Source organism: Oryx dammah, unplaced genomic scaffold (genome assembly GCF_014754425.2).
Source record: "Oryx dammah isolate SB20612 unplaced genomic scaffold, SCBI_Odam_1.1 HiC_scaffold_15, whole genome shotgun sequence".
Lineage (NCBI taxonomy): Eukaryota > Metazoa > Chordata > Mammalia > Artiodactyla > Bovidae > Oryx > Oryx dammah.
In genome coordinates this window covers 28,097,873-28,110,213 of record NW_024070199.1, presented here as the reverse complement: position 1 = coordinate 28,110,213, position 12,341 = coordinate 28,097,873, and the positions used below count along the sequence as shown (strand labels likewise).

Below are 12,341 nucleotides of genomic sequence, written 5' to 3'. Positions count from 1 at the left end.
ACAGTTCAAAAGCATCACTTCTTCAGCATTCAGCCTTCTTTATGGTCCAACTTTCACATCCGTACATGACTACTGGAAAAACCATCTTTGGGGGTAGTTATATCTGATGAACGACTTAACAGGTCATTTATTACCTTCCAGGTCAGTGGGTTAACTGGATAAAGTGGGCCATTCTGTGGGCCTTGCTTGGGGTCTCTTAGACCTTTGTAATCAGATAGCACCTGGGGCTGGAACAGCTGAAGTGGCTCCATCACACACGTGGCATCTTTGTGAGGGCGGGACTCAACCCAAATGCCCTCCTCTCCCACCTGCCCCCTTCCATTTCTCTCCTTTCCTCCCCCTGTCCCTTCCCTGGTCACTTCTCTCCCTTCCTCCCCCTGTCCCTTCCCTGGTCACTTCTCTCCCTTCCTCCCCCTATCCCTTCCCTGGTCACTTCTCTCCATGGCTAGCTGGGACGTCTGTATGTGGTAGAACTCTGGTAGGGATGCCAGACCTTCTTAAGGCTTAAGCCTGGAAGACCACAGCCTCTCTTGGGCTTGGCATTAGTTACAGCCGCTCACGGGGTAGCCCGATTCAGCATAGGAGGGGCCTGCCTAAGGGTGTTAATACTAAGGGACCTTTGGGGACTAGCTACCCAGTAGGTAATGGTCTAACTCTTGATCTTTTCTTTGCTACTTATGTTATTTTGTTCCCAAGGGAATGCATTACTCATTGTGTTTCATTTACCAATTAGAGTAAAAGTTCATTGTTTGCCAACTTGAAATCTTCAGAGGTTACACTAGCAAGTTGTTGTTGTAAAAGAGGGACTGCTAGCCTAGAGAAGGGGAAGATAGCATCCTTTCACATCAGAGACCTGGGTTCGATCCCTATGTTGGGAAAATCCCCAGGAGGAGGGAATGGCAACCCACTCCAGTATTGTTGCTTGAAGAATCCCTTGAACAGAATCTGGTGGACTATGGTCCACAGCATTGCAGAGAGTCAGAAATGACTAAAGCAACTTAGCACTAGTACTAGCTACTAAACTACTGCATTGTAGAACTGCTTTTTCAGAAAATTTATTTTCTCCTTCATGAATAGTAGGATAGCTACTGGAGATCAAACCAGTCAATCCTAAAAGAAATCAACCCTGAATATTCACTGGAAGGACTGATGCTGAAGCTGAAGCTCCAATATGTTGGCCACCTGATATGGAGAGCTGACTCCTTGGAAAAGACTCTGGTGCTGGGAAAGATTGAGGGCAGGAGGAGAAGGGGATGACAAAGGATGAGATGGTTAGATAGTATCACCGACTCAATGGACATGAACTTGAGCAAACTCCAGGAGATAGTGAAGGAAAGAGAAGCCTGGTGTGCTGCCGTCCATGGGGTTGCAAAGAGTCAGACAAGACTTAGTGACTGAATGACAGCAGTAGGGGTTGCAAAGAGTCAGACATGACTTAGTGACTGAATGACAGCAGTAGCAACTGGAGATAAGATGTCTCCACGAATTATAAGTTGAAGTGTTACCTGTTTTAACTACTAGGGCTCAAATTGTGCTAACATTGTGTTAGATGACAGCACAATGTGTGAGAGACCCTGAAATGATGAATTTCTTCAATCTCCTCTTTCTTCCTCTGCAGTTCCTTTTGAGACAGACACCAAAGCAGAAATAGTCACATCTTCTGATCCCACTCAGAATGATAAAGGTGATGATTCAGAAACTGGGTTATTGAGCTCATTTCCGGTGAAAGAACATTCCAGTGCCAAGGAATCATCATCAGAGAAAAATGCTAGTGGCTCCTCTGTCCCTGATGCCCCCATCATTCTGAGCCCCCCTCAGACACACACGCCAGACACCTACAACCTGGTCTGGAGGGCAGGGAAGGATGGCGGGCTGCCCATCAATGCCTATTTCGTGAAGTATCGAAAGGTAATATCTTGTCGTTTATGATCTTTGTCTTCTCACATCCTCGCATCCTGTGTATAACACATGCTTGCTATCTTTCACACTTGTGGAGTGGCAGGAAGCAGAACGGGAGTATCCCAGGGCGATGGGTTTGGGAGAGAGTCAGCACTCATGCTGGGTTCACCAGTCTTATGAAAACAGTAAGAATAAAGTACAAATAACCTCCCACAGATTGGGATTTTAAGAACTGAGTAACTTGACAGTTGTTTTGTTGACCATTCCTTGGGGTTTGAGGAATCTTATTTCCCCAACCAGGCATGGAACCCTGGCCCTGACAGTGAAAGCCGCAAGGCCTAACCACTGGGCTGCCAGGGATTCCCTGCTTCTTGACCTTTTTAATCAAACATTTTAACCCCTTGGGTGTAAAGCTTTATAAACTGCTTTTTAAAAAGTAATTCCTTCCCTCTGTGAAGTGGCAGAAGATAGTTTATTTAGCGAAGAAGCAATTTCTTATTAGAAACCACTGTTTGAACAAAGTTGTCCATTATCATCTCTGATTAATATTTTCATGTCCGGTTGTCTTCCTAATTGTATTAATATTTTTCATTGTTTGGTTATTTGTTATGGTAAACGTTGGTCTGTCTCAATTGATTTTTCAGATGATATTTTTTATCCACAGGCTTATATTCAAACAAAACGAAAATCCTTCCCTCTTTGTTTAATGAGATTAGTAAATGAAATGGGAGGAGATGCACTCGTATTTAAAATAATTTTCTATATTCAGGATGTTTTGGTATCCATCATTTAATAGGAATTTTTTTTTTATCCTTTAGGTATTTTTTTAATTGAATTCACAATGTTAATGTATTCACAATGTTAATGACTGCTGTACAGCATAGGGATTCAGTTATTCCTATATATACATTTTTTAAAAATATTCCTTTCCGTTATAGTTTATCGTAGGATATTGACTATCTAGCTCTCTGTACTATGTAGTAGGACCTTGTCGTGTTTCCGTTCTATGTATAAAAGCTTACCTCTGCTGTTCCAGCCTGCCACTCCATTTCCCCCTACAGTAATATTTTTAATATCTGGAAAAATTAACATAATGACACTTGGAAGTGTATTCACTGTTTTTAACTTGATGATTCTAGATGAAGGAAGTTTCACTGGTAATCCTGTCCCCATGGAAACTTCCATGAATGTTGGCTCTTGGTTTTATTAATGAAGGCATAACAGATTGGATCTCTTTTTCTGTCCTTCAACTCAAGAAACAGTATAAAAAAAATGAAGCAAGACTGTTAGAAATATATAATGCATAATTGCATAATTTATACAGATGTAAACATGAACTGATTTATCAGGTATTGTGTATATGATATATTATCATTAATACGTATTATTGTTTACTTATTTAATTCTCCCATTAGTCCAGTAAGAAAGGAGCACCGTTTCCACTACCAGGAAAGGAAATGACTGGGTAATCAAGTAACTTCCTTGAGGCCATAAGTTAGTGGCAGCTGATGAGCAGTAGCCTTTTTCAAAAACAGTGAGAATCCCAAACTTCTCACTACAGGTCACCTTATAGTTCTTAATTGGAAGAGGCATTGTGTCTCTTTCACTTTTGACGGTGCATTGCTTCCCCAGATTCATTTTGGAATTGAAGGACTTCTAGTTTTTATCCAATTGAAATGGAAAGATTTTTCAGCCCTGTGTCTCCATTTTTGAAAAATGCCTTGTTTTTGCTTGGGTAGCTGGAGGATGGTGTTGGTGTCGTGGGTAGCTGGCACACAGTTCGAGTCCCAGGAAGTGAGAATGAGCTCCATTTAACGGAACTGGAGCCATCGAGTCTCTATGAAGTTTTGATGGTGGCGAGGAGTGCCGCCGGGGAAGGACAGCCTGCCATGCTCACCTTCCGAACCAGCAAAGGTGAGTATAATCTTCCTTAAGAGGAGGGAGTTGGCTGTATTGATGTCACTTTTTAATAATTAGTGTCATTTTGGGGTAGCAAAGTTTCTTATTTATAAATTTAGTAAATAAACCTATTATAGTACCTCTTGGGGCCTCATTTAGATGGTTGTATTCTTCTAGTCCATCTAGCATTTCACAGGTATTTTTGAGAGCTTATGATAGGTAAGGCATTAGGGTAAGGGACACAGGGAAAACAAGGATAATCAAGACAAGATCCATCCTGATAGAGCTTCTACTTTGCTAAAAAAAGGTAAGACATATACATAAATGCCAACTCAAGGCAAAATTTCAGTTCAGCTGATATTTACTGAATGACTTCTCAGTGCCAGGTGGTAAACAAAATAGATAATACTCCTTTGCTGTCATGGAGCTTCCATTCTAGTTGGGAGAAGTTTACACATAAGTTATCAGAACATTAGTAGGTGTTGAGTGTTAACAAGAGAAACAAATTAAGGATGGGTGTAGCATGGGCTTCTCAGGTGGTGCTAGTGGTAAGGAATCCACCTGCTAATGCAGGAGACCTAAGAGCCGTGGGTTCGATCCCTGGATCGGAAAGACCCCCTGGAGGAGGAAATGGCAGCCCACTCCAGTGTTCTTGCTTGGAGAATCCCATGGACAGAGGAGCCTGGTGGGCTACAGTCCATAGGGTCACAAAGAGTCAGACACGACTGAAACGACTTAGCACGCAAGCACGTGGGGTAGTAGCGGTGTCACAGTTTGAACGGGTGGCCAGAGAACCGAGCAGTTGACAGCAGGGCAGAACTTTAAGGAGGTGTGTGGAAACCCATGTGAGTATCTGGGGCTAGAATACCCCAGTAGAGAGGATAGCAAGGGGGTGTGCTTGGTGTTTCCAAGGAGCACTGAGGGGCCACAGCGATGGGAGTAAAGTAAGTGGGGAGGGGAGAACGCTCAGGGAGATGGGTGATCATCAGCACATTGTCCAACCTGCAGGGACACCCACTTCGACCCTGAGTGAACTGGGAGCATTGGAGAGTTTTGAGCAGAGTCGCGACGCTGCCTCTTGTATGTTTCAATGCTGGCTATAGGGCCATGCTGACTGTAGGGTAAGGATAGATTGGAGGAGGGCAGAGGGATAGGGAGGGACCAGATCTGACATGGTCTAGGCAAGACAAGATGCAGAGGACAGTCTTCTGCGGAGCAGCTTGTGAGGGTGGTGCTGGTGGTTTAGTTGCTCAGTCATATCCAACTCTGGAGACCCCCATGGACTGTAAGCCTGCCAGGCTCCTCTGTTCATGGGATTCTCCAGGCAAGAATACTGGATTGGATCGCCATGCCCTCCCTCCAGGGGATCTTCCCGACCCAGTAATCGAACCCGGGTCTCCTGCATTGCAGGCAGATTCTTTACCGACTGAGCTACAAGGGGAGCCCACCCAGTTTGTGAGGGTAGCTTGATTGGAAAGATGCCATTTCAGGGCTTCACTGGCGGCTCAGTGTTAAGAATCCATCTGCCAGTGCAAGAGACACGAGTTCAGTCCCTGATTGGGAAGATCCCACATGCTTCGGAGCAACTAAACCCACGCACAACTGGTGAACCTGTGCTCCAGAGCCAGGGAGCCGCAACTCCTGAGGCCACACGCCACAGCTACTGAGGCCTGTGTGCCCTGGAGCCCATGAACAAGAGAGGTCAAGTCACCACACCTACAGAGTAGCCCCTACTCACCACACTAGAGAGAAGCCTGCACAGCAGCAAAGACCCAGCACTGCCATAAATAAATTGATAAAATAAGCAGTTTCAAAAAGATGCTATCGCAGGTTGGCCATAAGTGAACAAAAAGACTTCTATGAGCAGAGACAGGAATTGGATACAAGAGTTTTTGGTGTGGCACATTGTTGGCAAGGAGTTCTGATGACTGGAAAGAAATTGTCTATTGACTTTTGAAAAAGATCCTTTTATTTAATGACTGTGTCTGGACAGAAAAATAGTGAGTATTTCTTATTTGAAATGTATTTTGAGTTATTACCCATAATTAGTCCTTAGTTGTTTATACTGTCTGACCCGCAAATACTGAATAATGAGCATGTATTTCAGTTCTAAAATAATCACTCAATTTCATTTTTTGCCCCTTGAAATTTTAAAACAGCATGACAGCTTTCACATGAAGAAACTTAACCGAAGCTCTTAAATAATGAATTTTCTGCATCACAATTAAGAAATATGTACAGTAAAAATAAAAGTGGGTGAATAGTTTGAAAGCCTTTAGTCATTTGGCCTTTTCATTTGTGTCACTTTTTATGTGTGTAGATTAAAGCTATCCTGGTGAAGAGAGACACATTTTTTGTTATAGGTACTAGGAAAAGACAAAGTAACTTTTCAAGTTAATTCCTTATATTAGCTAAGTAATTACAGTGTAGGTTTTAAATTTAGACACTGTAACAGATAAGTTCATATATTTATATGCCAGTTGAGTTTCATAGTATCTTTTCTTACTTACGCAGAGAAGCTTATTTGTATTATATTATGTTATATTATACCTTTCTAGAGAAAACACCATCATCCAAAAATACCCAGGCCTCCTCTCCACCTGTGGGCATCCCTAAGCGCCCTGTTGTTTCAGAGGCTGCAGACAACTTTGGAGTGGTACTCACAGATGCCTCTAGGCATAGTGGAGGTAAAGAGAAGATTCTTCACTTATTCATTCTATTTGTTTCCAAATGTAACCTGTTTCAGGTTATTAGGGGGTGGAGTGGGACAGGATATTTATTATTCAAATTATATCTTACCATATAACTCTTTTAGGTTTTATTTCAACCATTTTAAAATGTCTTGAATTTGAAATCTAGTACCATGATTGATATTCAAAGTAATAAACTCAGATTTCAAATGTTATGATACTAAGTTTTTATAACTCACAAAAAGGATTTTTCTGTCTCCTCTCTGGCATGGGAACCAAATTTACATTGGAACCCTGAACATCTGACTTGTTATTTTTTTAAATGATTTGTCAAAATATGTCATGGTATCTATAGTATGACTTAGTTTTTTATTGAATGATTACATGTCATTCTCAGCTTTATTATTGTATCATGTTGATCTTAGAGTGTTTAGATGTCATAGCAATAAGATTTTTAAGACTTCTTTTTAGTATTTAATCATACTTGAATTCTCCCGTTATAACATAATGTGCTTTTTGTGATCTAGGGAAGGCTTAACATTTTATTTCTGAGCTCTAAGAATTTTCAAGCTTCTCTTCCCTATTTTTATAGTCTTCCATGAGTTGGTCTCAGACAGAAGCAAGTCATAACATTTGAACGCCTCTGTGGAATGCCTCTGTATCTTCAGTATCATGAGCTGCTTTTTCTTGAGTCCTTTCACCTCTGAGATCAGAAGAACAAAAACCTCATGAACTAGCACACAGTACTAAATGCTGGAGCAGCAGAGATCAAATAAATCTTGCCCTTGGAGAGGCTTACAATATAGGAGGTGATGCAGACAGCTAAACCAATACCAATATAGCGGGGAAGATAGATCAACCAGCAACGATGGTTTTGATTCTACTTTGGAATCAAACATTTCACAAGAGATTTATCTAATCACTTACTTGATAGGAACGAGGCCCAGTGGCTGGCAACAAGAGATGCTCCCTAAGCTAAGCTTCAAAGGCAAGAATGTTATAGCTGAATGAAGAAGCAGGAGAAACAGTTCTGGGCAGAGACCTCTCATGCAGAGACAGATGAAGGACATGTGCTATTTCATTTAGAGATTCAGAGATTTCATTTAGTGCTGTGGGGAATCATGCTACAGTGGGGTAGGGAAGCAGTTGCCTTGTTTGACGTCCTTAAAGATTCAGTCTTTCCCTAAAAGCTGTGAAGAGGAGTTTTAGAGATGGGACAGGGGAGTGGCATCAGATGAGGCTTGGAAATACAGACAGTGACAGTGTGGATGGAGAAGGACACAGACAAGAGATGAGGGGAACTGAATCCTCACTGAACGAAAGTGAGAAATACGGTGACTTGGGGAACTTGAACCATTTACCAAGATAGGTGATAAGAATTTGTTGCTGAAGGTTATGGATTCTGTGCTGGCAATCATGAGTTTGGTGTTATCCAAACAGAGATAACCATAAAGAAAGGGTTTATTTAATCTTCACAATAACCCTGTGAGGAAGGAAGCATCAGCATATTACAGATCAGGAAACTGGGACTCAAGGGGGTTATGGAACTTGCCTAAGATCACCCAGAGAGTGGTGGAACTGCTATCCACAGTCAGATACTTAGACTCCAAGAGCAGTACTCTTTATCTCCTTTCCCAGGCTGTTTCTTTTAGGTATTGATGGTATTCTTCTCTTTAGGGACTTTCCCCTAATAATGTTCTTTTTCTCCTTGGTCTGTGGTATTCTTTATGAGTTTTAACCTCATGTGAATCAACAAAGGAAGTTGTTATCTTCATATTAAAAGAGAAATTCACTAACTTCTATTCGTTCTGTTTCCATTGCTTTCTAACTTGAAAGGAATACAGTAAGTATCATGCCAAGTTGCCTGCTTTGAATGTGTTCATCTTTTCATCCATTAAACAATTTGTTTTTAAAATGCCACAAATTCCTTCGTACAGGCAGCATATGCAACATTATTTTGTTATGTGTTTGTATTCAGATTGAAGAGATGTTGAGACAGAGGGGTGTTGGTGGAGGCCAGACCCAGGCTAGACAGAGACAGGGCTTCCTGAGTATTTCACGGAAGTAATGTAACCATGGGGGCTTCCCTGGTGGCTGAGCAAAAAAGAATCCACCTGCTGATGCAGGAGATATGGGTTTGATCTCTGGGTTGGGAAGATCCCCTGAAGAAGGAAATGGCAACCCATTCTAGTATCCTTGCCTGGGAAATCCCATGGACAGAGGACCCTGGCAGGCTACAGTCCGTGGGGTTGCAGAGAGTCAGACATGATTTAGCAACTAAAACAACAACAATGGAACCGTGGTCCAGAGCTGGTCCTCCTTGTTCTAGCTCTAGAAACATGACAGTTAGTGTGTGGAAGGGCAGTCGGTCTTGATAACCAGCTCATTCTGAAAAAGCTCACAGGTGACTTCTGTAAAGGGGGTGGCAGTTCAAGACTTCCGAACTGTCGTACAGCCCAGGTTGTTTCTGTCAGCATTCTTGCTCTGCAGGGACCAGGTGGGAAGCCAGTTACAACCACCAGACTGCTTGGCCAGCAGTTAGGGACACGTGTTGGCTACATAGTTTAAATGGCTGATGAACTTACTCCTGAGGTTTCCTCCTGCCATAGAATCGAGACCGTCTCGTCTGTGGGCTGGGACATCCCTCCTCTTGGCCATGCTAACCGAGAGCTGCCAGGTGTGGGGTTCACGTGGATGATCACGTGGATCATGTTTCCTGATAACACTTGTCTTTATTTAACTGTGCATCTGTCTTCCCGCTTTCATCCTGAGCAGTGGTTCTCCCTTCCCATTTTTATCAGTATTGATTTTACTGTTTCAGTTTATCTCTATTTACTGCTTGCAGTCTGTTTTTTGGACTAGTATTCCTATAGCCTTGAAGTGTGTTAAGATACTTAACATAATAGTAATAGCTACATTGCTGATTATTGACAGGCTGTGATCATAATAGCTAATAAACAGAACAATCTATAGACTGTTGGCTGAATATGTTTTCTATAGCTCGGTTGGATAAAGAAAACCATTTAAATAACACATCATTTTGAAAATTTACTGTAAATTATTACCATAGTCAGACTTGAAGCACCAAATAATAATTACTTATATTGTTTTAGCATGCCTCAGTGATCATACTCATTAACTTTCAGATTTTCAGAGATACTTATCAAGTTTATAAATTATCTCACTTTTCCTGCTACTTCCTCTACTTCATTGCACATTAACTTTTCAGAGGACAGAAAGAAAGTCATAATGTTATTAACTCTGGCAGGAATTTTGGTGAAGAGCCTTTAATAAAGTGATGTTTGGGATTTATCCCTTTCGGTTCATTTGAGTAATTCTTGTCTCTGATGCTAAGGGTTATAGAAATGAATGTTTCCATTTTCAGTCCCAGAGGCGCCTGACCGGCCTACTATCTCCACTGCGTCAGAGACGTCTGTCTATGTCACGTGGATTCCTCGGGCCAACGGGGGCTCTCCAATCACTGCCTTCAAGGTTGAATATAAACGGATGAGGACTAGTGATTGGCTGGTGGCAGCTGAAGACATCCCTCCTTCTAAGCTTTCTGTGGAAGTTCGTAGTTTAGAGCCAGGTAGTAATATTCAAACATTTTGTTTTAGGCCAGCAATGCTGACTTTAGATGCATATTCGTCTTTTTTTTTTTTACCATGCCTACTGCATGCAGGATATTAGTTTCCTGACCAGGGATCCAATCTGTGTCCCCTGCATTGGGAAGTCTTAACCACTGGACCACCAGGGAAATCCCTAAATACCTATTTGTAATAATTGTATATTCTTCTAATTGTTAAAGTAATGTGAGCTTATTGTATAAAAAGCAACATTGTATTTGAAAGCAAAATATAAGAAACAATAGTCACCCCAAACCCACCCATCTAGAGATAACCATTGTTTATATTATGTTGTATTTCTTTCTAGTCTTTTTTCCTTTCTAATACAAACGAGGAATCACGCCATAAATATTGTCTTGTGACCCCCCTTTTCCCATGTTATAGCATAATTAACAATTCTTCAGAACTCAGTGTTTAATAACTGTGTATCTACTGTGGAAGTATACCGTGATTGACTTAACCTAGTCTTTATTTCTGGGCTTTAGACTATTTCTAACTGCAAATGAATGGAAGTAGGGTTGTGGTGACATCTTTGTGTGTGGTTATGTATATGTATTCTGCTATGAATGAATGTTTTAAGAGGAAAATTGCTTATTTGACTACAGTTGATCTGATGATGCATCTTAGCATGGTTAAACCCACTGCTTTGTTTTATGAATATGAGACAACATTCAACACCTCTTTGTTCTGTTCAGTTTTGTTTCAGCAGCAGGGGAGCTTCTCCAGACCTCCTGTGTGCTTAGTTGCTCAGTTGTGTCTGACTCTTTGTGATCCCATGGATTGTAGCCCATCAGGCTGCTTTGTCCATGGGGATTCTCCAGGCTAGAATACTGGAGTGGGTTGCCATGCCCTCCTCCAGGGCATCTTCCTAACCCAGGGATCAAACCCAGGTCTCCTGCATTGCAGCCAGATTCTTTACCATCGGAACCACCAGGGAAGCCCATCCAGACCCCCTAATATATGAAACAACCCATAAAAGAGAAAAGCACTAATCACAAATCAACTTTCTTTACTTCTGTTTGTTTGGGTTTCATGACTATTTTTGTTGATGGACTTTTAAATGTACTTTAGCAGCAAAAACCCGTGTTTGTCTGACAGGTAACAGGAGGAGCTCAGGAATATGTAGGTACACTTGGGAGAAGGTGGCCGTTTTAAATACGGGCAAAACTAAGTAACATTTTCTGGATAGAAAAGACTGTTCTCAGAAGCTCAGGGGTTATTTTTAAGCTTTTGGGAAACTTGCTTTAGGGGTCTAATTTATTCTTCACATTCAGATTTCCAGAAACTCACAATCCTTAGAGTTTTGTTTTTTTTCAAGTTCTTAATATCTAAGCCAAACAAATACCTTCTGTTGTGGCTTAAATCTGATCTTTCTTACCCTCTTATTAGAGGGAGCAGAGTGACATCTGTGATCAGCCACACAGTGCCTCTTCATAGCTGTATTCCCTGTGTTAAACTTCGCTTCACTTGTTTCTTTCAAAGTGAAAAAAAAAACCTATTGGGATGGCCACAAAGTTCATTTGGATTTTTCCTATGTTCTTACAGAAAAACCCAAACAAATATGCTGGCCAACCCAATAGTTTCAGCAACCCACTCCAGTATTCTTGCCTGGGAAATCCCACGGACAGAGGAGCCTGGCGGGCTGCAGTCCATGGGGCTGCAAAGACTGGGACACGACTTAGTGACTAAACACCACCACCATCACCACCAGCTAGTCCTGTATTTGATGGGTATGACTTTAGAACAGGATGTTGAAAGAGAAATGTGCTTTTTCCTCTTCTCTCCTTGCTTCCTTCCATGAGGAACAGCATCTGTCTCTCCCAGGGACCCCCAGTAAGGTATTGGAATCTTGAACACACGTAATGAACACATGTAATACCAGCGGAGTGGCAAGTGGGTTGAAATATATTCACTATCTAGGCTTTAGAGCATGTCATTGTTATTGCAGAGAGATGCTTAAGTACGATTGTTGTATTTTGAATATTGTCCCTTAAATTCTGTTTTTCTTCTCCCTCCCTTGAAAGGTTCAACATACAAATTTAGGGTCATTGCTATCAACCATCATGGTGAGAGTTTTCGGAGTTCAGCTTCTCGTCCGTATCAGGTGGCTGGGTTCCCCAATCGCTTTTCTAACCGTCCAATAACTGGACCTCACATCGCATACACAGAAGCTGTCAGTGATACTCAGATCATGCTAAAGTGGACGGTAAGTAAAACATCTTCTCTA

General features: G+C 41.7%; 1 protein-coding gene across 2 annotated transcripts in view; it reads left to right on the top strand.

The window, feature by feature from the left end:
• CDON (cell adhesion associated, oncogene regulated) overlaps positions 1-12,341 on the top strand; it is a 99,523-nt gene that overhangs the window by 51,045 nt on the left and 36,137 nt on the right. For both annotated transcript variants that reach the window (XR_005723643.1, XM_040255830.1), the window contains exons 10-14: positions 1,619-1,908; positions 3,639-3,813; positions 6,357-6,485; positions 9,874-10,077; positions 12,139-12,320. Coding sequence is in view for 1 of the 2 variants with exons in the window: in XM_040255830.1 (XP_040111764.1) it covers positions 1,619-1,908; positions 3,639-3,813; positions 6,357-6,485; positions 9,874-10,077; positions 12,139-12,320 (980 nt within the window). In the remaining variant the exon portion in view is untranslated. The remainder of the gene's footprint in view (positions 1-1,618; positions 1,909-3,638; positions 3,814-6,356; positions 6,486-9,873; positions 10,078-12,138; positions 12,321-12,341) is intronic.